This window comes from Pan paniscus, chromosome 20, assembly GCF_029289425.2.
Source record: "Pan paniscus chromosome 20, NHGRI_mPanPan1-v2.0_pri, whole genome shotgun sequence".
Taxonomy (NCBI): domain Eukaryota; kingdom Metazoa; phylum Chordata; class Mammalia; order Primates; family Hominidae; genus Pan; species Pan paniscus.
Genome location: NC_073269.2, coordinates 5,544,160 through 5,570,173, shown reverse-complemented (window position 1 = coordinate 5,570,173; position 26,014 = coordinate 5,544,160). Strand labels below are relative to the sequence as shown.

The following is a 26,014-nucleotide window of genomic DNA, read 5'->3' as shown; positions in this document are numbered from 1 at the left end:
GCTCCCAAACACCCCTCACAGCCACAGCTCAAATCCACCTTTTATTTTTTCTTAAAAAAAAAAAAAAAAAGAAAATGGAACCAACCAAACAAAAAACCAAAGCGGCCGCGCGGCTTCCAGGTGGTGCTGCATGCATGGCGGGGTCAGGAGCCTGGTCTCCACACCCGCCAGCTGGTCTGCGGCGGGGCCGCCGGACGGCGCTGGGCGCCCTGCGGAGCACGAGGCCACGGGCGGGGCCAGTAGTCTCCACATAAAGTGCATGGAGGCCGCCTCCCTCCTCCCACGCCCGCCAGGGAAGGCTCCGCCCCGGGCTGCGAAGTCAACAAGCCGCGTGCACTGTCGGGCGGCCGAGGGGAGGGCTGCGCCCGGTCCCTGCTGTCCCCGTGCCCGGCCCTGCAGGGTGCTCCGGAGGTCCTGGGGCGTGGTCGGCACAGAAGCATGGCGGCCACCTCTCCGGGAGGGCGGGCGGGACCGGCAGGAAGACTGAGGAGGGCCTGGCGCGGGCACCTGGCGGGGCTCCTGGACACGGGCTGCAGGGTGGAAGGAGGACGGAAGAGGTCAGCCTGGGCACCGGTTCTCCGCCTCCCGCGGGCTCCTGGGAGGATGGAGAAGCTGAGGTACAGTCATGGGGCTACTGGACTCCTGGGGGGCAGCAGGGGAGGCAAGGGAAGGCCACCCTTGAGTCACTCCCGGGGTACATTGTGTGGCCTTTTGCAGTGGGGCCTGGCGGGCTCTGACTCTGGTGGATGGGCTGTGGGCACCCATTTGGGGGACAGACATGTAACTCAGGCAGTGGCCCCCAAAACCTGGGAGAGGGGCTGTGGCAAGGCAGGGGCTTCAGCCTCGGGCCCCCATCCACCCCGCATCCTCGGCAGGTAACAAGGGTCTCTGACACTTCTGGGACTCCATCTCCCACCCGGGGCTGGGGCTGGGAGAGGAGGCAGGCACACAGGGAGAGACAGGGCAGCATCTGGCGCGACTCAGCCTCAGCCATACTTGGCAGCTGGCTCAGAGCCTGCGGCACCCCGGCAGAACCATGGAGGCCACGGCCCCTCCCCACCACCCACCACCCACTGGTGCTCAAAAGCCTCTGGGCTGAGCCCAGCATAAGCCTTTCCTGGGAGCAGCCCGGGCATGGGGAGGGGGCGCCAGGCCCAGGGCAGGGTCCTCGGAATGCACCCACTCTGAGAGGTGGCTGTGAGGACGGCACGCCCCCCCAGAGCCCCGCCACACATAGGCCTCCATGACCAGCACGCTGGCCAGACACCAGGCCCCGAGACGGCACCCTCCACGGGGATCGTTACGTGGCCAAGCCACCCAAAGGCCACATGGCAACGACGCGCAGCCACGTGACGGTCACCATGACTGACCAGCGCGGGCTATGCTCACAGCTGGCTGTGGCATCCAGGCGTTGTCCCCACATGCCCCACCCGGGCCCCGCCGTGCCCCACCTGCAGGCGGCCAGCCTCACTGCTGCTTGCAGGCCGACAGCCGGCGGATCTTGCTGCTGGCGGAGCAGGCCTTGCGGGCAGGGTTGGGGGCGCGGCCCTCCGCCCTGGATTTGGTGCTCAGCTGCGCCGCCTCTGTGCCGTTCATACACACGGCCTTGGGGAGGCCCCGGCGCTGTCCATTCTGACTGGCCTCCTCTTCTGGGACCTGTCCTGGGAGGGAGACGGCAAGTGTGGCCTGAGCTGAGGGGCGCACCCCCAGAGCCACAGGGACTTGGCTGGCCCCCACCACGGGGACGTACTTACAGCTGCCGCCCAGGCCATGCCCGCCCCCAGGTCAGGCCCAGGTGTATCCAGCCTGAAATGCTGCCCCCCAGCAGCTCTGGGAGGCACCCCCCGGGGCTGAGCCTCCCGCAGATGGCCTGGGCAGGAGTGTCCCCTCCACCACGTCTGTTGCACCTGCCATGGCCCCAGGTGGGACCCCACCCAGGTACTGACTGCAGGGACCTCATGAGTAGGAGGCAAGCTGACAGGGCAGGACCCTCCCGTGCTCCCCTGGGGCACCCTGGCCCATGGTTGGTTCTAGAGGCCCAGGAACCGCCACATGCTCACCTGTGAGGACACAGGAGGGCCAGGCTCGGGCCAGGCACGCGAAATGCCAGCACAGAACCATGCGGGGAGCAGAGCTCAGCCTGCCAGGGCCCCCAGTCCCTGCTAGCCACCAACCATCACCAGCACCCCGGTGAAACCCACAGGCCTGGGGCTGCTCACCCTGCCCAGGTGGACACTGTTCTCACAATGGCAGGGGGAAGTGCAGGAAGCTGCCCACGTACTGTCCCTGCCAGGAGCCGTGGTGGTTGGCGAGGACTCCGCGAACACACTGGCTGCCGAGCCATCCCCGAGGCCCCTCCCGGGCGAAGTCAGTGGGAGGCCGCCCCGGGCTGCCCCAGAGCTCATGTGCCCAGTGCAGAGCCCCAGCTCCGAGAAGGGACCAGTAGCTGACTCAGCAGCTTCCAGAACTTGCCACACACCCACCCCATGTGCACAGGAAGTCACTAGCTTTAAAAAAGCACCTTGGGCCAGTCGCAGTGGCTCACGCTTGTAATCCCAGCACTTTGGGAGGCCGAGGTGGGCAGATCACGAGGTTAGGAGTTTGAGACCAGCCTGACCAACATGGTGAAACCCTGTCTCTACTAAACATACAAAAATTAGCCAGGCGTGCTGGTGCGCACTTGTAATGCCAGCTACTCAGGAGGCTGAGGCAGAATTGCTTGAATCCGGGAGGTGGAGGTTGCAGTGAGCCGAGATCGCACCACGGCACTCCAGCCTGGGCGACAGAGCAAGACTCTGTCTCCAAAAAAAAAAGATAAAAAAAACCTTGGTGAGGAGGCACCAACTGCACCCATAGGTCTGAGCTTGCGCCCAGCCCGTCTCTGGTGGGGCAGACCCTGTGGACAAGGTGCCCCAGCTCTGCATCAGTGGGCACAGCCGCCACTGGGCCCTTGCCCCACCCCACACTCCTGTCTGCACTGGTGCCCAGGATCTAGCCCAAGCCCCTTCCCTGGGATCTGGGTTTTGGCAGCAGGACCCGCATCTTGGGTAGGGACATGTGGGGCCAAAGTGGAGGCACGCAGGGGCCGATGCAGCAGCCCCGGCAGAGTGCAGAGGATGGCCTGTCCCGAGGGCGCCGGGCTGTCCTGCCCCAATGCAAGGGGGCTCTGCAGGTCAGGGATGGGGCTCACGCTGAAGCCTGAAGTTGAGGCTGTCCCCAGCATCTGAGCAGTGGGAGGGGCGTCCACCTGAGTACCCAGTACTGAGTACTGAGGCCTCAGCCATGCCGAGTGGTCCGGCGGCCCTTCCCCCTGCTGGGTACTCCTCCTCACCACCCACAGTGGGCTTAGCAGGGTCATGAAAAAGGTAGCCCAGCCCCTGCTCTCCTCCCAGGCACCTCACCCCAGGGCAGCCCAGGTCTCACACAGGCCTGAGGGTCCCCAGGAGGGAAGCCAGTGCCGGGTCCTGGCTCAGGGATCCTGGCCTGCAGGGGCGGCCGTGGGGGTCAGCATGTGGTCCACGTCCCAGTAGGGACTCTGGCGACCTGCCCTAACTGGCCCTCCTGCCTGGGATTTGCCTGGCTGCCCGTCTCAGGGCACCAGGGCTCTGAAAGGCAGAAGACCCTGGGCCTGGGGTCAAATTGCAGCCAGGCCCCAAGGATGGGCACCATGAGGGGCCCCCACCTCCCAGCACACCCCAGTGACCAAGGTACCCAGCAGCACCTCCCAACTCCAACAGACCAGATGCGACGGTCGTGGTGCTGCAAATCCAAAGAGCCCAGGAGTCGAGACCCTGTGACCCTGGGGGCCCCACGCACGCTGTACCCTCCTGGGGGGCCCCCCAGACACTGTACCGCCCGGGGACCCCCATACACTGTGCTCTCGGGGGCCCCCACACTGTACCCTCCTGGGGACCAGCTACTGAGCTGAGCCTAGGGGTTTGATGAGGGGCCCGGGAGTGCTGAGGGACCTAATGGGGGGCTCTCTGCAGGGCCCCCACTATTCTGGGACCCTCGGCCCGGGGGTGGACCCTGTGCACTGGGCCCTCACATCCCAACCTGCCTGGCGTACCCCCCTTCTCAGGCCGGCCCCTGCCCACCACTTCCCGCTGAAACAGTAAAACAGAAAGCCCCCTCAGGCTCCAGCCCGAGCGCAGCAAGCATCCACCTGCAGATACACTGCAAAACTCTTTATGACACGGCCCAGCCCTGGGCCGAACACAGCCAAGCCGGGAGCATGGCGGGGAGGGGCTGGCTGCCAATGTGGGCCGCCCCTACGCTAAGGCCCTGAGCTCCTCCTCAGGCACTACTGCGGCGCCGGCCGCGAGGCTTCCTCTCCTGAAAGGTCTGAGCCCTCGCTCTTCTGCAAGCCGCGCTCCGCTCTAAGCCCTGCCTCAGACGCCTCCTCGCCACCTAGGGAAGAAGGGCGGCCGGCATCAGGGCCAGCGGGCAGGCCTCAGGGATGACGGGAGGGAGGGCCACTGGACCCTCTCTCATGCCAGCTGTCTGAGGGGCCACCCTGCACCCTGACTCCCACCTACCCTCCCCCGACCCTGGGGCTCCCCCGCCTGTTCCTGCTGGGACTCAGGCCAAGGCCGGTGGGCGGTGCCTGGCTGGGCAGCACCCGGAGAGACGCCTGAGGAACCCTCCTGGCCAGACAGGCCTGGGCTGGTGCCCCCGCTGACCCCACATCTTTCAGCCGTGTCCCAGCGGCCCGCAGGGCGGAGGCAGCCTACAGTTGGGCTGGAGGCTTTGGGGACGTGGGATTGGCCACCAAAGGGCAGAAGCTGTCCTTGTTGCAGACAGGCAGGCACCCTGCTCCCGTGGGACATCCTGGCCGAGTCAGCAGAGCCGGGCAGGGGCCCCCGCCGGACTCACCGGGCACCGTGAAGTCCTGAGTGTAGATGATGTCATCCTCGATGTCGAAGAGGTCCTCGTCCTCGTCCGCGCCGTGCAGGTCCTCCAAGTACGGCACCACAGTCATGCTGCGCCACCGGTCCTTGGTGTCTGGGCTCGGTGGGATGGGCACTGGTGCTTCAGCCGGAGGATGTTTCTTCCGGAACCAGCTGCAAACGCCCAGAAGCAGTGGCGCCCGTCAGGCTGGCACCAGGGTGGTCCAGTTGTCCGACCCAGCTCCTCCGTGCCCAGGGTACCTGCCACACACTCAGGAGCTGGGACCAGGCCATGCAAGGGGTGGCTGTGACCACAGAAGCTCAGCCATGTCCTCCAGGAGCAGGCAGGCTGACCTGACTCCAAGCCTGACAGATGTCCCCTCCACCCTGAGGCCTGTGTCCCAGGTGGCACTCAGAAGCCAGCACCCACCAGATGGATGCTGGCTGCAAAGCCAGCAAAGGCCAGAAGGGGGTCTGGGGGGCCCTGAGCACATCCCAGCCCAGGACGCTATCGGGGGGCAGCCCCAGTCCCCGCCAGGCGCCCAGATGACCTGAGCTGTGCAGAGACCCCCAAGGCACAATCAGCACCAGCGCCTCAGGGGTCCGGACACTCCCACTCCCAGAGCCGGTCTCAGTGGGTGGCCTCGGGGCTCGGAGGGGCTCCAGCAGAGGGCTCAAGGGCCTCCAGGGGCTGGTGCAGAGGAGCAGAGCCCACGAGGTGAGGGACGAGGCACTGTGGGGCCTGCTGACCCCGCCCGCTGCTCTGTCTTCCCTGTCATGGAGCTGGGGGCCCTGGGCTGGATCCCAGCCACACCCTGCTGCTGGAAGCCCCAGGAGGAGGGAAAAGAGAGGCTCTCGCCAGTGTTCGGGACCAGCTGTGCCCTTCCCGGCGCGTCTCCATGCCTAGGGCAGGGACGGACGCACGTCCTCACTCAGACCCCAGTTCGGACGAGGCCTGGGTCTGGCCAGTAACAGGGCACTGCCCAGAGACCCCACTCGGGCCCTGAGAACTGCGGGCGCTGCACGGGGTCTGGCCCCAGCCCAGCCTGGCACCCCCACCACGCCCTGCTCTGGCGCCCACTCAACCAGCTGCCCACATGGCCGGCCTCCCTGCAGCCTCGGCCCCACTGCCCCCAGGGGCCGCTCACCTGTGCTGCCGGATCTGCCGGATGGAGAACCTCTTGGCCGGCTCGTACTCAAGCATCCCTGAGGAGAAGCAGGCGAGGAGCCAGTCAGCTGGGCACGGGCCTGAGACCCCGCCAACCGTCCCTGCCTGCCCAGCCTCTGTTGTCAGGCCCTGGGTGATACCTGGATGCTCCTAAGGGGGGCCCCGCGCACAGGCGGTCTCCCTGACAGAGGCCACTCCACTCCTGGGACATGCCGGGGACAGCCTGTGCGCGGCTGGCAGGGAGACAGGGCTGGGCTGGACGGCCAGGGCGGTTCCATTCTCCCAAGGCCACTGGGCAGATGGACGGACGGCCAGTGCGACCTGCTGCCATGCGTAGGAAGTGCAGCAGGACAAGCCTGACAGACCCTGCAAGCCAGGGAGCCCCCGAGGGTGGGGCTGGGGGAGGCGCAGGGCAGCACTGCCCTCTGGGGTGGGAGCTCGGAGGGTGAACAGGGCCCAGAAGCAGGGTGGAGCTGAGGGACCCGGCAAACCAGGCCCTGCGGGGAGGTCAGCCTCTCCACTCAGTCCTCTCAAGGCCTGCTGGGGTCTCGGGGCCAATAGCCCCCCACCTGACACCCCCAACCCTACATTTCTGCACAAAAGCCCCGCCTCCCTGGGGCTGCGGGCAGAGGGACGAGGCTCCCACCTTTCAGCAGGTCAGAGAGCGGGGGGCCACAGTCGCCCGGGATGGCGTAGCTCCCCTTCCCGATGTTCTCAAACAACTTGTAGATGTTGTCCCCTTCGAAGGGGTACAGACCCGTGGTGATGTTGTAGCTTCATTTCGAGGGGAGGGAAGAAAGGCGTGGTCAGTCAAGGTGGTTGACGCCCTAGGAGCCCCAGCTCTGCCCCAGGGACGGAGGCATCCCGTGGCTGCTGGACCAGAGGCCCTGTGGACTCAAGGACACCTCTGTCTTCACCACCTCCCACTAGTGGAGGCTACGGGGTAGGAGGGGAGTGTCCTCTGGACCCACCCGGGGAAGGGGCCTGGAGCTGCTGTCACCCGCCCAGCTTCCCTGTGGGGCTCTGGGAGGAGGGTCGGCTGTGCCACTCTGTGAAGATCCCTGACGGGCCAGGCTGCACTTCACACGGGTGAACCACTATCTGCCGTATGAGTTACATTTCCATAAAGTAAGCACTCCCTAGCGGCTGTGGCCAGAGAGGGTCTGGGCCGGTGGCCACGCCCTGCGCCCACAGGCCGGCAGCTGCCCAAGACGCAGAGGCCCCTCGGAGTGTGCGTGTGGCGAGTGCCGGGGGGGGCCGGGGCACTTACAGGGTGACCCCAGCTGACCAGATGTCCACCTTGAAGCCGGAGAAGGTGTCCAGGCCGTTGGCAATCTCGGGCGGCTGGAAAGCCGGGGAGCCCTGGCTGGTCCGGCAGGTGTCGTCCGCCGCGAACGGGTGCAGTGCCTGTGGCGGTGCCGTGCAGCCCTCAGGGAGTGCCCGGGAGGGGGCGCCCCAGGGCCCCCCCTAGCACGTGCCTACCTCGGCCACGCCCAGGTCGGAGATTTTGAGGGTGCCACCGGTGGTGAGCAGCAGGTTCCCGGGCTTGATGTCCTTGTGCACAATGCCCTGGCTGTGCAGGTACTCCAGGCCGTCAATCAGCTGACAGAAGTACCTGCAGGCAGCACACACCCGTCGTGGGGCCGAGGCCTCCCTGCCCCTCACAGGGGTCCCCTTTGCAGCTGCCTGGGAGCCTCCCAAACACCACAGGCCCAGCTGGGAAGTCACAGAGGTCCAGGCACACAGGACAGAGGAAAGGCTGGGTCCGGCAGGGAGCCACACCTGCGCCTGCAGTGACCACCCTCGTCCGGCAGGGCCCCGGATGTCCACAGGTCTCATTTTCCTGTGGGCCACAGGCCGGCTGCACCCCAAAGTCTTGCTGGAACAGCAGGCCCCTCCCTGCCCCTGCGGTCCTGCAGCAGCAAGGGGCCCTGACTCTGAGGCCACAGACCTGCATCCAGGAGATCTGGCCAGGGCAGGCGGCTGCCAGCGACGGGCTGGAAGCAGGCCCAGCAAAGATGGAGGCGGGAGATGGGCAGCAGCCCTGCCTGTGGATGCCACACATGGGGGACCCCAAAACTGTTTTTAAAAACTTGGGCCTTTACAAGGCCGGGCGTGGTGGCTACGCCTGTCATCCCAGCACTTTGGGAGGCTGAGGCAGGCAGATCACGAGGTCAGGAGATCGAGACCATCCTGGCTAACACGGTGAAACCCCGTCTCTACTAAAAATACAAAAAATTAGCCGGGCGTGGTGGCGGGCGCCTGTAATCCCAGCACTTTGGGAGGCTGAGGCAGGCAGATCACGAGGTCAGGAGTTCGAGACCATCCTGGCTAACACGGTGAAACGCCGTCTCTACTAAAAATACAAAAAATTAGCCGGGCGTGGTGGCGGGCGCCTGTAATCCCAGCTACTCGGAAGGCTGAGGCAGGAGAATGGCGTGAACCCGGGAGGCGGAGCTTGCAGTGAGCCGAGATCGCACCATTGCACTCCAGCCTGGGAGACAGAGTGAGACTCCATCTCGAAAAAGAAACAAAAAAACAAAAAAACAAAAAAACTTGGGCCTACATGTCAATGAACATCAGGACAAGCAGTGTGGCCTCACGGAAAGGAGCCTGCCCTGCCTGGCCCCCGGCCCCCGCCCCACCCTGGCCCCTGCCCCGCGCACGCACCCGTGGGCCTGGCACACCGGGAAACGCTTCTCCGGCACGCTGTCCAGCATTTCCTGCATGCCACACACGCAGTACTCCATCACCATATACGTGGGGCGCTAAGGACACACAGCTCAGGGGGCGGCCCCACTCACAGGCCCGGGGAGCACGGGGGCCAGAGAAGGGGCTCTGGAGGGACCCTCTGCACCCATCCTGCCCCTCCTCGGGACCAGGGCCCGCCCTGCCCTCAGCCACCCCTCTGAAAAGGCCCAGGGGCCCCAGCGTCCCAGGAGGAAGGAGCCTACGGGGAAGGGGAGGACAGGGCTGACTCCTGGGGCAGCGTTCCTGCGGGGCTCACGTCCCCCACCCTGCCCATGGGCGGGGGATGGTGCCTCCTGGACGCCCCCCCAAGCAGGCTCGGGTCCATGCAGGACGGGCCCAGGGCCCCTGACCACGTGGCTCAGGGAACACAGCCCCAGCCTCAGGACCACTTCTGGCTCTTGCTCTGGGCACAGGGCCTCAGGAAGCAAAGTCCTCATAGGGAGGCTGTGCCCCTAAGACCCATGGGGGTGTCCACAGATGACACGAGGACACGCCCAGCCACGACCAAAATGGCCCACAACAGTCAGCCTGCGTGGCCTGTCTCAGGCAGACCCTGGCTACACCCCTGGTTAGCCTGGGAGGAGACTCTGAGAAAAAAGGGTCTTGACACCCCACGGGCCCAAGACACAGGGGCGGGGGCTCAGGGCCCCTTTCAGCAAGCTGCGCAGCCACTGCCACAATGGCTGACTTCCGGGGAACCAGGGAAGGCCACGGCCCTCGTGTGCCAGGCTCCTTCAAGGAGACGGGAAGAGGAGCAGGCCTCGAGGCAGGCGGACCCAGGGCCCCAGTCCCTCCCACGGAGGCCCCGCGGCCCCAACACCGGAAAGGATATATTTTCTGCTTCTCTTCGTTGTATAACACATCCACCAGCTGGATGACATTTTTGTGCCGCAACCTCCTCAGTAGCTGAATTTCCCTGGGACAGAGAGGACAGGGGTGTATCAGCCGACCCGACGTCAGGATGATGGCCTGGATCCCTGGAGTCGGCCTCCCCATCTCCCCGTGGAAGTGGCGTACCTCCTCCCTTCCCGAGAGAGAAGCCGTGAGTTCACAGTGCTGTGGGAAAGGGCCCCGCAGGGGCCACGCGTCCAGGCTCAGGGCGGTAGGGGGTGGGAGCACAGCGCCCTCCAGTCTGTCATCGGCCGGCGAGGGCTTTGGAGGACACAGTTAGGACACTCTTTTTTTTTTTTTTTTCCTGAGACGGAGTCTTGCTCTGTCCCCAGGCTGGAGCACGGTGGCCCGATCTCAGCTCACTGCAACCTCTGCCTCCCAGGTTCAAGTGATTTCCCTGCCTCAGCCTCCCGAGTAGCTGGGACTACAGGCACGCGTCACCACAGCCGGCTAATTTTTTGTATTTTAGTACAGACAGGGTTTCACCATGTTGGCCAGGATGGTCTCGATCTCCTGACCTTGTGATCCGCCCGCCTCGGCCTCCCAAAGGACACTCTTAATTGAGCTTTGTAACTCAGTAACAGTTCTGCATCCTAGAAACCAGACTACTGCAATGGTAGCATAGATGGAGCCCAGACTGTGGCAGGAGGCAGGGTGAGTTGGAGCCCTGGTGATGTCTCCCTCACACAGTACAGTCCCACGCTGCCAAGCGCTCCCAACTCCGAGGGTCCCACTCCTTGGAGGGTGGGCCGCAGGTGAGCTGGAAGGATGGCCCATAGGAAGGGGCAGGCGAAGAAGGAGACGCCACAGAAAGAGACATTGTGGGGTCCTGCCACACCCACCCGCCTGTCACTGCCCCCTCTGCAGCTGCCGCCCAGTTGGCCACGCCCACCTGCCTGTCACAAGGGTCGGGCACAACAGGCCAGAGAGCACGGCCCCCTCCACAGGCCACAGAGCACAGCCCCCTCTGCAGCTGCCGCCCTGTCGCCGACACTTCATTTCTCCCAGCACTATAGGAGGCCAAGGCGGGTGGATCACCTGAGCTCAGGAGTTCGAGACCAGCCTGAGCAACACGGCGAAACCCTGTCTCTACTAAAAATACAAAAATTAGCCAGGTGTGGAGGTACGTGCCTCAAGTCCTAGCTACTCGGGAGGCTCAGGTGGGAGGATCACTTGAGCCTGTAGTTACCTGTGATCGTGCTACTGCACTCCAGCCTGGACAACAGAGTAAGACCCTGTCTCATAAAAGAAAAAATTAAACAAAAACAGAAATGACGAGGAGCAAGGTCCTCACACCCAGTGGGTGGGCGTGGAAGCGTCTGCAGCTTCTCCAAAGGTCTGTTACCCTGTGAGCCAGCAGCTCCACTCCCAGGTACACACCCTGAGGAACAGTACACGCCACGCAGAAACGGAGCACGAGATGTCACAGCGGCAGGACGCACAGCAGCGGAGATGTGGAACCACCCAGGGGCCCTTCCACAGACGAGGATCAGCACAGCCCATCCACGCACTCAACAAGACTCAGCCACAAAAACCAGTGAGGCTCTGACTCGAGCCACAGCCTAGCTGCACCTTGAGGATGTCACACTGAGACACTAAAGGACACACAGTGTGTGACGCCCTTTTTTTTTTTTTTTTGAGACAGGGTTTCCCTGTCGCCCAGGCTGGAGTGCACCTCCCAGGCTCAAGCGATCCTCCCATCTCAGCCCCGCAAGTAGCTGGGACTACAGACGTGTGCTACCATGCCCAGCTAATTTTTGTATTTTAGTAGAGACAGTTTCACCGTGCTGCCCAGGCTGGTCTCGTTCGAACTACTAGGCTCAAGTCATCTGCCCACCTCGGCCTCGGAAAGCGCTAGGATGACAGGATCCCATTTCTTGTTTTTTTTTTTTTGTTTTTTTTGGAGACGGAGTCTCACTCTGTCGCCAGGCCAGAGTGCAATGGCATGATCTCAGCTCACTGCAACCTCCGCCTCCCGGGTTCAAGCGATTTCTCCTGACTCAGCCCCTGAGTCGCTGGGACTACAGGTGCCCGCAACCACGCCCAGCTAATTTTTGTATTTTTAGTAGAGATGGGGTTTCACCATGTTGGCCAGGATGGTCTGGATCTCTTGCTCTCGTGAGCCACCGCGCCCGGCCCACAGGATCCCATTTCTATGCAATATCCAGGACAAGCCAATCCAGAGCCAGGAAGTGGATTCAGAGTGGCCAGGAGCTGGTGGAGGGGATGGAGAGTGACACAATGGGAATGGGGCTTGCTTTTGGGGTGACAGAACGTTCTGGAATTAGAAGTAGTGGTTGCACAGCCGTGTGAATGTACTTAATACCACTGAATTGTACACTGTGAATGAGTGAGTTGTACAGTATGTAAATTCCATCTCCATAGTTTTTTTTTTTCTTTTTTAATTCTTAACAGGAAGCCCAAGCATGGAGCATAAAAAACAGCTGGGGGGCCGGGCGCGGTGACTCACGCCTGTAATCCCGACACTATGGGAGGCCGAGGCGGGAGGATCACCTGAGGTCAGGAGTTCGAAACCAGCCTGGCCAACATGGTGAAACCTTGTCTCTACTAAAAATACAAAAATTAGCCGGGCATGGTGATGGGCGCCTGTAATCCCAGCTACTCAGGAGGCTGAGGCAGGAGAATCGCTTGAACCTGGGAGGCGGAGGTTGCAGTGAGCCGAGATCACACCACTGCACTTCAGCCTGGGTGACAGAGCAAGACTCCATCTCAAAAAAAAAAACATGGGGTGTCAGGGGTATCCCACCACCCAGCCTTCCCCACCCCCAGCTCAGGGCTGCCTCTTGCAGGAAGCCTTGGCTCACCTTTCCCTCCCAGTGCACCAGTCCCAAGGCTCACTGCTCACTGCCCTCAGGGCAACCTCAGAAGGCCAAGGCCTGGGCTCTGCCAGGGCTGCACGCTGTGCTGGGGCTGGGCCTGGACAAGTGGCCACCAGCTTGGGGAGGGGCTAGGAGAGCAGAATGAAGGGAAAGGAAGGTGTGAGGGGGACGGGGCACAGAGGGACACAGTCCCCCAGAAGAGGAGCCAGTGAGCAACTGGTTCCGGCCCCTGGCTGTGCCTGGTGCCCTGCCGGGCTGCCCAGCCCTGAAAGCGTCCCCCACTTCCACTGGTCACCACAGGCCTGGTCTGCTCGCTGAGAAGCCCTGTGTTTCCGTTCTCTCTGGGCTATGTGGTGGTGGCACCAATTCCCAGCAGGGCCCGGCAAGGTTATTTATAGAACTGGCCAGGGCCTGTGTCCACAGCCTGGCAGGCGCCCAGGGCATTGAGGGGGACGCTGAGGGTGAGGCTGGGCTCAGCAAAGGCCCCGGGGCCCAGCGCCTTCCTGCCTGCCAGGCTGCTCAGGAGAGCTCGGGGTGGGCCCGAGAGGCCCGGCTCAGCCCCAGATCCCCTTGTTCCCCAGGGCTCTGTGTGCCCCTAACCTCCCCCGCTGATGAAGGTCACAGGCCATTCCTGGGAGGCAAGACTTGCCTTCTATTCAGAGGAGATGCGGTGGTGGCGGGGTGGGGAAGGTGCTGTTTTCAGACAGCAGAGGCCAGATGCTCGGACGCACAGGCCCCAAGAGCCTGATGCTCCATCAGGAGGCGAAAGCACCCCCTCCCTCAGCAGGAGCCAGCTACCGGCAGGGAAGGTGGCCCAGGACACTGTTCCAGCCTCCTCAGTGGAGCTCAGGGAGCCACGGGCCTTCAGGTCCAGCACCGCTCTGGCCCACCTCCTGCTGCCTGTGCAGGGACCACCCCACACCCACCCAGGCTCCAGCACAGTCCTAACCCTGAGGAGGGGCAGTGAGGCCAGGAGCTCAACCTGCATGCAGCCTCAGAGCCCCGTGGGGGCCGCTCGGGAGGCTGCACGGCCCTAAAAGCAAATGAGGGTGGAGGACTCCCTCCCGGAAACCTCCCTGCGCCGGTCACCACCTGCCGACACCATGTCTCCCCCACGAGCCCTCATTCTACAGATGGGGAGACGGGCACGGGAGGACCCGCCCTCACCGAAGGCGCCCTGCCCTGCCTCCACCTCAATGGGGACACTTCACAGCAGCAGGACGCACAGCAGCTGAAACGTGGAAGAGCCCAGGCACTCCTGAGCAGGTCAGCATAGACCAAGGGACACTGGGTTGTCTGTTTAATTAAAAGGGACCAAGGCATTCTGCGCAGGCACGTGCGTCCCCCGATTTATGCCAGGGGAGGAGTGGGGGTGGAGCCGCCCCCGCCTGGTGGCAGTCACCTCCGGGATGCTGGGTGCACATCAGCTTCTCTAGATCGCCAGGCTTCCTCTGACGTCTCCAGCCAGAAAAAGAGCAGAAGAGGAGGCCCAGCGAAACCTAAGAGCTTGGCGAGGAACAGGAAGAGCCTCCAGGAGGGGGAAGCCCGGCTCTTGGGGCATCGCCAGCCGCTCCGAGGTGCCACGTTAGGGGCCTACTGGGCTTGCCCAGGCAGCATGGACTGTTTAGCTGACTTGTTGATTAGCAGGACAGGAAATAGGAAGGAGAGTCATAAACGCCACTCAAGCTCACAGAGAGGTGGGGCTAGGAGCCTCCGTCTGCCTAGAAACAGATAATACAGGGAAGAGATGGGCCCGGCCCTCGCCCCGGCCTCCCACGGCTCAGAGCAGGACTGGGAGGCACATGGAGACCCAGGAACACCCAGCTCCAGACCCGCGTGCCCTGGTCCCTGAATCCCTCCTGGTGCGGCTGAAACAAGGCCCTCGAGGATTCTAGAGGGACGCCGGCTGAGCACACGTGCACCAAAGCAGCCACAATTCACAGGCAGAGGCGGGAGCAGCCCAAGTGTCCAGCCACAGATGAGCAGTCAAACGCAGCGTGGCCCTCCATACACTGGAAAGTGACGCAGCCGTGAACAGCAGAGAGGTTCGGACCCAGGCCACGGCACGGATGCCCCTTGAGGACAGCACACTCCGTGAGACAAGCCGGACGCAAAAGGCCACGCGGTGTGTGACGCCACTCGTGTGAAATGTTCAGGACAGGCCAATCTAGAGGCAGGAAGGGAATGCGTGGGTGCCGGGACTGGGGAGGGAATGGGGAGTGATGGCTGACAGAGACAGGGTTTCCTTCTGGGGTAACAAGAATGTTCTGGAAGCTGATAGAGGTGATAGTTGCGCAACTCTGTCAATGTACTATATGCCACTGAATTACACACTTTAAAAAGGTGAACTTTGTCGGGTGCGGTGGCTCACACCTGTAACCCCAGCACTTTGGGAGGCTGAGGCAGGCGGATCACGAGGTCAGGAGATCGAGACCATCCTGGCTAACACGGTGAAACCCCATCTCTACTAAAAATACAAAAAAATTAGCCGGGCATGGTGGCAGGCGCCTGTAGTCCCAGCTACTCGGGAGGCTGAGGCAGGAGAATGTCGTGAACCCGGGAGGGAGAGCTTGCAGTGAGCCAAGATTGCGCCACTGCACTCCAGCCTGGGTGACAGAGCGAGACTCCATCTCAAAAAAAAAAAAAAAAAAAAGGTGAACTTTAGGCCCAGTACTATGGCTTACACCTGTAATCCCAGCACTTTGGGAGGCCAGGGAGGATTACTTAAGGTCAGGGGTTCAAGACCAGCCTGGGCAACACAGCAAGACCTTGTCTCTATAAAATAAAAAATAAAAAAGGTGGGCCGGGCACAGTGACTCAAGCCTGTAATCCCAGTACTTTGGGAGGCCGAGGCGGGCGGATCACAAGGTCAGGAGATCGAGACCATACTGGCTAACACGGTGAAATCCCGTCTCTACTAAAAATACAAAAACAAAATTAGCCAGGCGTGGTGGCAGGCACCTGTAGTTCCAGCTTACTCGGGAGGCTGAGGCGGAGCTTGCAGTGAGCCAAGATCGTGCCACAGCACTCCAGCCTGGGGGACAGAGTGAGACTCCGTCTCAAAAATTAATAAATAAGTAAATAAATAAATAAATAAATAAATAAATAAAGGTGAACGTGGCGAAGCAGTGGCTCATGCCTGTAATCCCAGCACTCTGGGAGGCCCAGGCAGGCGGATAGCTTGAGTCTAGGAGTTTGAGACCAGCCTGGACAACATGGCGAAACCCCATCTCTACAAAAAACTAGCCGGGTGTGGTGGCGCACATCTGCAGTCCCAGCTACCTTGGGGGCAGGAGGGTCACCTGAGCCCAGAGCTATGATTGCGCCACTGCACTCCAGCCTCGGCGATACAGTGAGACCCTGTCTCCAAAAAAAAAAAAAAAAAAAAGGTGTTAAGAAAATTGAGTCCAGTTTGAGCAATACGGTGGCGTTTGTGGGACATTCGGGCCGTCCAGCCGCCTCACTGATTCCTCGACAGCTACAGCAGCGCCCCAGAGCCTGGGAGAGGAACCAACATTCCAGGCCTGCCCCAGCTGGCTGGGCACCGGAAGCCCACTGTGTGCACAGCCCAGAACCCCCAGTGGACCCATTACCCCCGCTGTTCTGCGGCTGCCCAGCCCCTGAGCTCCCGCTGGGTCTCAAAGCTGTCCCTCCCGCTGCCCAGAGAGGGGCACAAAGAGAGGCCTCGAGGACACCCAGGCCTCACATGGCTGGCGCAGGGGCCTGAGCAGATGCTGGAACCCCATAAAGACCGCCTGGGATGTAAAGACCTACAAAGTCCAGGACTGACTCCCAGCTCGCGAAAATCCTCTTTACCATAGGTCCAAGCATCTGCCAATCATCGCTGCAACCAGGCACACTGAGTGCCGCCCACCTCCCACCTCCTGGCTGGACACCGCGGGGGCGGTGCGGATGGGAGAGCCACAGCCCGGATCTGGGCCCGTTTCCTACGGCAGCGGTGATTTTCACATTTCCAAACAGGTAGAAAGAAAAGACACGAAAGCACAGTGTTTTGCAACAGGTGGAAGTGACAGGAAAGGGGAGGGCCGTGGGACACCGCCAGGCTGTGCGCTCACGGCAGCCCTGGGTGCCTCTGCGGAGGCTCCACAAGGCGGGCACACTCCCTGCCTTCGAGCCCACTCTCACTGGGGTGGAAAGGGGGAGGGAGGCATGGCGGCCTTCTGCCTGCACCCCCCCCCAGAACCCCACTGTGGGCTCCGCAGCAGCAGCTAGCCGTGCTGTCCCCCGAGAAGCACGGGGAGTCGGGCTGGGTGCAGGCGACCCTTTCCAGCCCTTCTCTGCTCCACCCTAGGAACCCACTGCCTACCAGAAACAGCCTATGGCACTGATTTTATTTTAATTAATTGTTTTTTTGAGACACAATTTCGCTCTTCTCTCCTAGGCTTGCCCAGCCTGGAATGCAATGGTGCGATCTCGGCTCACCGCAACCTCCGCCTCCCAGGTTCAAGCGATTCTCCTTGCCTCAGCTTCGCCAGTAGCTGGACTACAGGCGCCCGCCACCACGCCTGGCTAATTTTTGTATTTTTAGTAGAGACGGAGTTTCGCCATATTGGCCAGGCTGGTTTTGAACTCCTGACCTCAGATGAAGTAGCTGGGATTATTGGCATGTGCCACCACACCTGGCTAATTTTTCTATTTTTAGTAGAGAGAGGGTTTCACCATGTTGGCCAGGCTGGTCTCAAACTTCTGACCTTGTGATCAAACCGCCTCAGCCTCCCAAAGTGCTGGGATTACAGGCGTGAGCCACTATGCCCGGCCCCGGCCCTTTTATTTTTCTTTTTTTTTTGAGACGGAGTTTCACTCTTGTTACCCAGGCTGGAGTGCAATGGCATGGTCTTGGCTCACCGCAACCTCTGCTTCCCAGGTTCAAGTGATTCTCTTGCCTCAGCCTCCAGAGTAGCTGGGATTACAGGCGTGCGCCACCACACTCAGCTAATTTTGTATTTTTAGTAGAGACAGGGTTTCACCATGTTGGTCAGGCTAACTCCCGACCTCAGGTGATCCACCCGCCTTGGCCTCCCAAAGTGCTGGGATTACAGGCGTGACCAAACATGCCCAGCCCTCTTTTTAACTCACTGATGCTTTTTGCAACTTTCCTATTTCTAGTAAGATTATACTTTTTGCCGGTGAGAGCGGGACAAGGCACGGACTCCAGGGCTGCCTTTCTGGGAAGGAAGGCAAGGGACAGGACTCACGCCGGCTCCATCTGCCCCAACCCACCCCGCTTGGTGATCGCCCACGCTTTCCACACCAACTGGAGGACCGGACGCCTGAGGCTTGTCTGGAAAGTTCCAGACACTCGCTGCGAGACACCATCTGAGCGGAGTTTATTAAGCTTCCCACACACAAAGGAGGCTTTTTCCCTGCAGCGCTGGCAGCAAGGCTGGCCAAGGCCTTGGGCCTCAGGGCTGGGCAGTGGACACCCCTTCTCCTTGACAGCACTCTGCACGTGGCAGCCTCCAGTCAGAACACACCAGCTCCCTGAATAGGAGGACCCCCTGGCAGCACCCAGGGGGCTGGAGGAAATGCAGTGGCTCCTAAATCACAGCTGTAAGCAGGGCAGCTCCTGATGGCAGACGGTGACCAGGAAGGGACAGGGCTCACCCCTCATCCCAGGGGGCCTCGCAAGGGCAAAGCCGTTACACACTCAGGGCCAGGATGAAATTGGACGCTGAACACTAGTGAGGGTGCATCACTCACTTCAAGGCAGTGGGGTCAAGCTGTGGGTAGCTGCGAAGCACAGTCCAGTCCAGGTCCTGCAAACCCCTCTGCCTCCCTGCCTCTGTGTTCCCTCCCGTTCTCCCAGGCACTGGGCCAGACTAGGTTCCTGCAATCCTCTTGCCTGTCTCCACCAAGACCCTCACGCTACCGTTCAGGTGCTCACCTGAGCTCCCAGGACCTCCTCCACTGACTGTTCAGGAAAGCAGGGGGCTCACTCTCACAGTCAGGCTTCCACCCCCCAGCGTCTGTCTTCCCATTGACCCTGCATATACATTTGTCAAAACTCAAGCCAGATTATTTATTTATTTATTTATTTATCTATTTTTGAGACAGAGTCTCGCTGTGTCGCCCAGGCTGGAGCGCAATGGTGCGATCTCGGGTCACTGCAAGCTCCGCCTCCCAGGCTCCAGCAATGTTCTGCCTCAGCCTCCGGAGTAGCTGGGATTACAGGCACGCGCCACCACACTCGGCTAACTTTTGTATTTTTAGTAGAGATGGGGTTTCACCATGTTGGCCAGGCTGGTCTCGAACTCCTGACCTCAGGCGATCCACCCACCTCAGCCTCCCAAAGTGCTGGGATTACAGGCATGAGCCACCGCGCCCGGCCCCTAAGCATGGGTTTCTCACTGCTAGGAGAGAGACTGTCACTGGCCCCTTTAGAGGGCACCTGCTACCCCCAGCACAGGCTCTGCCTAGCCCCTGACCAACCCATCTCACAGAGACCAGGCACAGGCAACTGCTCCACTGACTCAAGGCACTGGCCACGCCTTCTACCCGGGTCCAGACTGGGCACTGAGACATCAGAAAGGCCTCGTGGAAACACGCCCTTCCCAGCCGCTCCCATTTAATCCTGACTGCTCCAGCTCCAGAGTACAAACTTCAGAGCCTGTGCCCCTGGTTTCCGCATGTCACAGCCCGCATGCTGATTAAGAAGCGTGCTGGCCAGGCGCGGTGGCTCACGTCTTTAATCCCAGCACTTTGGGAGGCTGAGGCAGGTGGATCACGAGGTCAGAAGTTCAAGACCAACCTGGCCAAGATGGTGAAACCCTGTCTCTACTAAAAAAAAAAAAAAAAAAAAAAAAAAAATTAGCTGGGCGCGGTGGCAGGCACCTGTAATCCCAGCTACTCGGGAGGCTGAGGCACGAGAATCACTTGAACCCAGGGGGCGGAGATTGCAGTGAGCCAAGACCACTCCACCGTACTCCACCCTGAGCAACAACTGTGAAACTCTGTCTCGAAAGAAAAAAAAAAAAAGGCCGCACGCGTTGACTCACGCCTGTAGTACCAGCACTTTGGGAGGCCGAGGCGGGCGGATCACGAGGTCAGGAGATTGAGACCATCCTGGCTAACACGGTGAAACCCCGTCTCTACTGAAAAATACAAAAAATTGGCCGGGTGTGGTGACGGGTGCCTGTAGTCCCAGCTACTCGGGAGGCTGAGGCAGGAGAATGGCGTGAACCCGGGAGGGGGAGCTTGCAGTGAGCCCAGTTCACGCCACTGCACTCCAGCCTGGGGAACAGAGCGAGACTCCGTCTCAAAAAAAAAAAAAAAAAAAAAACAGTACGTGAGCCCCAGGGCCCCTGAGCAGGAGAGAGGTGAGAGCAGACACGGCAGCAGCCCCAGGGCCCCTGAGCAGGAGGGAGGTGAGAGCAGACACCGCAGGAGCCCCAGGGCCCCTGAGCAGGAGGGAGGTGAGAGCAGACACGGCAGGAGCCCCAGGGCCCCTGAGCAGGAGGGAGGTGAGAGCAGACACCGCAGCAGCCCCTCCCCGGACCTCCTTCCAAGGTCATGGTGCCCTGCGCAGGGTGTCCCTGCCAGTCCCTCGAGGCCTAGCCCAGCAGATAAGGTCCTTTCTTGGAAACAGGAGGCAAAGTTTTGAAAGTTAAGAGGGCTGGGAGAGGAGCGGGGCCTGGGCGGGGCCCAGGCAGGGCCCGCCAGGCGGCGGCAGGTGCAGCGTGTCTGGTTGCGATAAGGCAGGGACACCCCCGGCCACCCCCACCAGCTGGGAGAGGCTCAGGCCGGCCCGTGCTGCCCTAGGTAGGAGCTTCTCCGCGCACAGATGCAGAGGCGTCCGGGATGCCCAGCGGCAGCCCCGTGCCTGAAGAAGTCAGTGGGAAAAGTAAGGTCTTCCGGATGCAATTCGGGAGGGAGGCACAGTCCCCCTCGGGCAGGGCTTCCAGCGCCGGGGGCCAGGGATGCTTCCAGCGTCACATCCCCGGCAAATGAGGAAAGGCTACGTTTCCCTCCAGCTGACTGATAAGCCGGTGCAAACAGTTATTTTTGGCAGCCCAGGGTTCCCCTCTGACAGGATAAACAAATCACATTTCGCCTGGCCCCGGTAACGGCCACACACTGCGCAGAAAACGTGTTGGCGGCCGCACACAAACTCTCGGGGCCCAAACAAACACAGGCTGATTCCACTGGGCGCCTCTGCTCCTTGGACAGCTGGGGGAGCCAAGGGGCTAGTCTTAGGGGATTGGGGGCCGCTCCCTTCTCAGGAGGGTTTCGCTACCAGGGCATTTTAACTGGAGTCCAAGAGCCCATGCAAACGCACGCCCCGCTGCGACAACTGGCCTTGCCTGAGTGAAAGTCCGTAACGCAGGCCCCCAACCACGCTCTCCCGGGCACGGAGGACACAGGCGCCAGACGGGTCCAGCTCAGGGTGTTAAGAGGAAGTAAGGGAGGGAGGGAGGAGAGAAGGAAGGAAGACAGAACCATCAGCACCGTGACTGGCCCGGCCCGGCCCCGACCCCAGCAAGCCGTACTTACTTCTTCACGTTGGCCTCCCCGTTAGGGATCCTCCGCAACTTCTTCTTCTTGAGGATCTTGACGGCCCTCCTGCACAGCGTCTCCGAGTCCAGCACCTCCTTCACCTTGCCGTAAGAGCCTTCCCCCAGCAGGTCCCCCATCAGATACTTGCCGATGAGCTTGGCCCGCTTGCGGCGCGGCTGGTAGATGACCTCGGTGGAGTCGATGCGGTGGATGAACGTGTCCATACCCACCGACATCAGCTCGCCCTCCGTGAACATGCCCAGCTGCTGCGGGTCCACCACCTCCATGCTGGACCCAGGGTCCCGGAGTCCCGCCGCCAGCCCTGAGTCCGCGGGTGAGCGGTCCTTCCTTGTGTTCCGACTTCCCTTCTCCAAAATTTTGCAAAGAAAAAAAAAAAGGCAACAAAAACCCCAAAAGGAAGGGAAAAACCCTTCTTCCAACAGAAACGATTGTTCTACACGTCAGTCCCGGCTGCGAGTCCAAGCCCGGTGCAGGGTCTGCGGACCGGCGGGCACCGGGCGTCCGGGACGGCGGCTCAGACGCGAGTTCCAGTGGGACCCGGGCCTCAGAACTGGGAGACGGCCCGGTCAGGGTCAACTTCGTCCTCGGGGACCCTGGGGAGGCCGGCCGGGGCTTCTCAGTGCTAGGTCATCCTCCGGGGACCTCAGGCCCACGGACAAGCATGAACACGGCCGAGCGCAATCTTCTCCGGGCCGCCCATCCCACAGGCCGGGTCCGCGACGTCGCTACCCCCCGGGACCCCACACCTGGAGAGCCCAACTTCGCTGGGGGCGTCTCCGGCGACGCCCCGGTCCCACCGCCTGTCCCAGGAGCAAACGCTCCGCCGCGGAAGACCGAGCGGACCTCCCGGGGGGCGCCGACTCCCGCCGGCCCGGGCGAGCGTTCGGGGGGCTGGGGGCGTCCGGGAGGCCTCCCGCCGCGGCCAACAGCTCCGCTCAGGGCTGGTCGCTGCCCGACGCCCGCGAGGGCCCGCACTGGGCGCCCCCCGAGCCGGCCCGCGACCCCCAAGGTGGTCGCCGGGGCCCGGCAGGCGCCCCCCTCCCCGCAAACGTCTGCCCGAGCGCGCGCCCCGCCCCGAGTGCCCTCAGCGTCCGGTCCGCGGGGCGGCGCGGCAGCGGGGACTCCACGGGACTCCCGGCGGCCGAGGCGGCGCAGGCCGCAGGCTCCGGGCCGGGGGGTTCCCGAAGGTGCCGGGCCCCGGGCGGCGCGTCCCCCTCGCCGCGGCCGCCGCGCGTGTGGAGGAGGCGGAGCGGCGAGGGGGGCCCAGCCCATCCAAGGCCGCGGCAGCAAGTGCCGCCACCCGCGCTCCTTTCGCCGCCCCGCGCCTCACTCGCGGGCGCCCCGGGCCGCCTCCCCCTTCCGCGCCCGACACGCCGCCGCCATCTTGTTTACCTCCCTCCCCCTCCCTGCGCCGCCGCGGACACCGCACGCCCGGCCGCAGGGCACGCCTACTCTCGAGGACGACGTGCCCACCCGTTGGTTGAACCTGCCATCCCCGGCCCTCTGCCCGCCCCGCCGCCGCTGACGATTGGAGCGTTTGGACCCGGCCGGGCGCCCGAGCGGGGATTGGTCGGCGCTTGGCCCCGCCCGAGGGGTGGATACAGCGCGCTCATTGGTCCGCGGAGACGCCCGTCATGGGCAGGGGGCGGGAAGCAGGCATGGGGAGGCGAGGCCACGGCTGTGACCTCGGTGGGGCTCGGGAAGGGGGTCGTAGGTCACGGGTGCCAACGGCCTCCCTGAACGGCCGCAGGGTGGGCTGAGCCCGGTGGGTGGGAACCTGGGCTTGCGGACCTGGAAGGAGCGGGGCCACCCCTGCCAGAGCCCCTGCCCCGGATCCCCCTTTGGGGCGAGGTCAAGGGTCAAAAAGTAACCCAAAGTGGCCAATTCCAGTCAAAAATCCTTGTTTTGAGCCACTCTTGGACCAGGGGAAAGAGAAACGCTCAGGGCGGCCTCTGCGCCACGGAACTCATGGGGGAAGCCTCAGGACAGCGCTGGGACGAGCCCAGCGGGGGCTTCTCGTGAAAAACAAGAGTTGCCAAAATATGGCTTGATAAGGTTGAAAATATTGAACCCTCCTGTGCTAGCCCCGTGCCTTCCACCTTTTCCTGCACTAGGGCCAGGTTGTTTAGCTGGAACAAACTATCCTGGTACAACCTCCGCCTCCCGGGTTCAAGCGATTCTCCCGCCTCAGCCTCCCCAGTAGCTGAGATTACAGGCGTGCGCCACCACGCCCGGCTAATTTTTGTATTTTTAGTAGAAATTACAGGTCCATGTCTGTAATCCCAGCTACTCAGAAGGCTGAGGGAGGAGAATCGCTTGAACCCGGGAGGAGGAGGTTGCGGTGAGCCGAGATCGTGCCACTGCACTCCAGCTTGGGCAACAAGAGCGAAACTCCGTCTCAAAAAAAAAAAAAAAAAAAAAAGATCTCTCCCAGAAAACTGAAGTTGAAGGAACACTCCCCAACTCAAACTTATTTTGGTATCTCTTTTCTGTACTGATTGCTGGCTCACACCCCAACTTCTTGGAATCTGGAGATAATGCTGGATAATTGGCATCGGTAGGTCCCACGCCCCTTCAGAGAACTGCAGGACACATGGAAGTGACTCAGGAAATACTTGGTGACCATTACAGAAAGAATCCTTGAAGATGGATTCTCCGTTCAAACACCACCTCCTCCAAGAACCCCTCCTAGTCATTCTCTCAAGTGCCTGGACGGAGATGTGCTGTGAGTGTGAACTACACACGGAATTTCTTTGTTTTTTTGATACGCATAATTTTATTACAAAATGTTACAAAATACAACATCTTAAAAAACGCAAGATGTACTATTGATACTAATTCCTACAAGTTTGCTGTGCTGCCATACACAATAAATTTTTTAAAAACCATTAAATATTTAGGGACATTAGGCAGGGTGCGGTGGCTCACACCTGTAATCCCAGTATTTTGGGAGGCCGAAGCGGGCGGATCACGAGGTCAGGAGTTTGAAAGCAGCCTGGCCAACATGGTGAAACCCCATCTCTACTAAAAATACAAAAATTAGCTGGGCGTGGTGGCATGTGCCTGTAATCCCAGCTACTCAGGAGGCTGAGGCAGGAGAACTGCTTGAACCAGGACCCGGGAGGCGGAGGTTGCGGTGAGCCGAGATCACGCCATTGCACTCCAGCCTAGGCAACAAGAGCGAAACTCTGTCTCAAAAAAAAGAAAAGAAAAGTATTTTCTGTACAGAGAATCTTACGAGCTATACGAAAATTTGTACAGTTTTATACTGAAGCTAATACTGAGCTGTACTGGAATTCACATTCTTAGCAAAACAAGCCCACTGCACAGGCATCATTAATGGATAGCCATTTATTCTTCATCTTCACCCTCTTCCTCCTCATCTTCATCTTCTTTCTCCTCCTCCTCCTCCTCATCTTCTGGTTTGTTCTTCTTTGAGCCCTTCTTTCCTGCTTCACTTTTGCCCTTGGCACGATATGCAGCAATACCCTTTTCATATCTCTCCTCTAGCTTAACTGCTTTCTGTTCATATGGTTGTTTATCTTTGGCTGACTGCCCAGACCACATTTCACCCAGTTTCTTTGCAGTTTCCACGACAAATAGGCCTGGGTGTCCACTTTTGATCTTTGGGCGATGTTCAGAGCAAAACAGGAAGAAGGCAGATGGTGGCCTTCTAGGAGCATTGCGATCCTTTTTCTTTCCTTTCTTACCCTTTCTTACATTTCGGAGGAATGTAATTTTTAATCTCCCTGTCACGGCGAGCTTTGTCACTTTTTGCCTTCTCTTCAAACTTCACTTCTCCTTTGCAGACGTGGTCTTCCGTCTCTCCAAACACTTCTTGGAGAATTCCACGAAATTGACGGAAGAGTCCGGGTGTTTCTTCTTGTGCTCTTCCTGGCAGTTCTGCGCGAAGAGGGCATACGAGGACATTTTGCTCCTCGGTTTGTTGGGGTGGCCTTTACCCATGGGGACAGAACAGCGTCCACCTGGTGCGAGCTTTTCCTCAGAGTCCCGCAGAGCACCCGGACCCAACAGAGACACTTCCCTCCACACTGACTCTCTTTTTTTTTTTGAGACGGAGTCTCGCTCTGTTGCCCGGGCTGGAGTGCAATGGCATGACCTTGGTTCACTGCAACCTCTGCTTCCCAGATTCAAGCAATTCTCCTGCCTCAGCCTCTGGAGTAGCTGGGACTACAGGCATACAGCACCATGGCTGGATAATTTTTGGATTTTCAATAGAGACAGGGTTTCACCATATTGTTCAGGCTGGTCCCGAACTCCTAACCTCAGGTGATCCACCTGCCTCGGCCTCCCAAAGTTCTGGGATTACAGGCATGAGGAACCATGCCTGGCCTACACACTGAATTTCCAAAGTTAGAAAAATAAAAAATGGGCCTGCCAGGCACGGTAGTTCACACCTGTAATCACAGCACTTTGGGAGGCCGAGGCGGATGGATCACCCGAGGTCAGGAGTTTGAGACCAGTCTGGCCAACGTGGTAAAACCCTGTCTCTACTAAAAATACAAAAATTAGCCAGGCGTGGTGGCAGGCGCCTGTAATCTCAGCTACTTGGGAGGCTGAGGCAGGAGGATCTCTTGAACCCGGGAGGCAGAGGTTGCAGGGAGCTGAGATCTTGCCATTGCACTCCACCTTGGGCAACAATGAGACTCCGTCTCGAAAGAAAAAAAAATGGGCCTGGTATGGCGGCTCTTGCCTGTAATCCCAGCACTTTGGGGGGCTAAGGCAGGTGATCACCTGAGGTCAAGAGTTCAAGACCAGCCTGGGCAACATGGTAAAACCCCCGTCTCCACTAAAAATACAAAAACTAGCGTCGTGGCGCCCGCCTGTAATCCCAGCTACTCAGGAGGCTGAGGTAAGAGAATCGCTTGAACCTGGGAGGCAGAGGTTGCAGTGAGCCAAGATTGTGCCACTGCACTGCA

The 26,014-nt window shown here is 60.8% G+C and overlaps 1 protein-coding gene and 1 pseudogene across 4 annotated transcripts; both read right to left on the bottom strand.

Annotated features, from left to right (window-relative positions):
- Positions 1–28: 28 nt before the first annotated feature.
- Positions 29–21,366, bottom strand: STK11 (serine/threonine kinase 11). Of its 4 annotated transcripts, none has more exons than XM_063600733.1 (10): positions 21,051–21,366; positions 9,641–9,724; positions 8,728–8,817; positions 7,540–7,672; positions 7,328–7,464; positions 6,704–6,831; positions 6,038–6,095; positions 4,876–5,063; positions 1,452–1,656; positions 29–595 (listed from the first exon to the last, which is right to left on the bottom strand). In XM_063600733.1, exons 1-10 carry the CDS (start codon positions 21,338–21,340, stop codon positions 559–561), a joined length of 1,350 nt encoding a protein of 449 aa, XP_063456803.1. In that variant the 5' UTR covers positions 21,341–21,366; the 3' UTR covers positions 29–558. The 4 variants fall into 4 exon arrangements, with proteins under 4 accessions (XP_063456803.1, XP_008964605.2, XP_024782282.1 ...); XM_008966357.5 differs by having other exon boundaries at positions 29–530; XM_024926514.5 differs by having other exon boundaries at positions 460–595; positions 1,452–1,661.
- Positions 21,367–22,520: 1,154 nt separating this feature from the next.
- Positions 22,521–25,204, bottom strand: LOC100990027 (high mobility group protein B2-like; annotated as a pseudogene).
- Between the last annotated feature and the right edge of the window lie 810 nt (positions 25,205–26,014).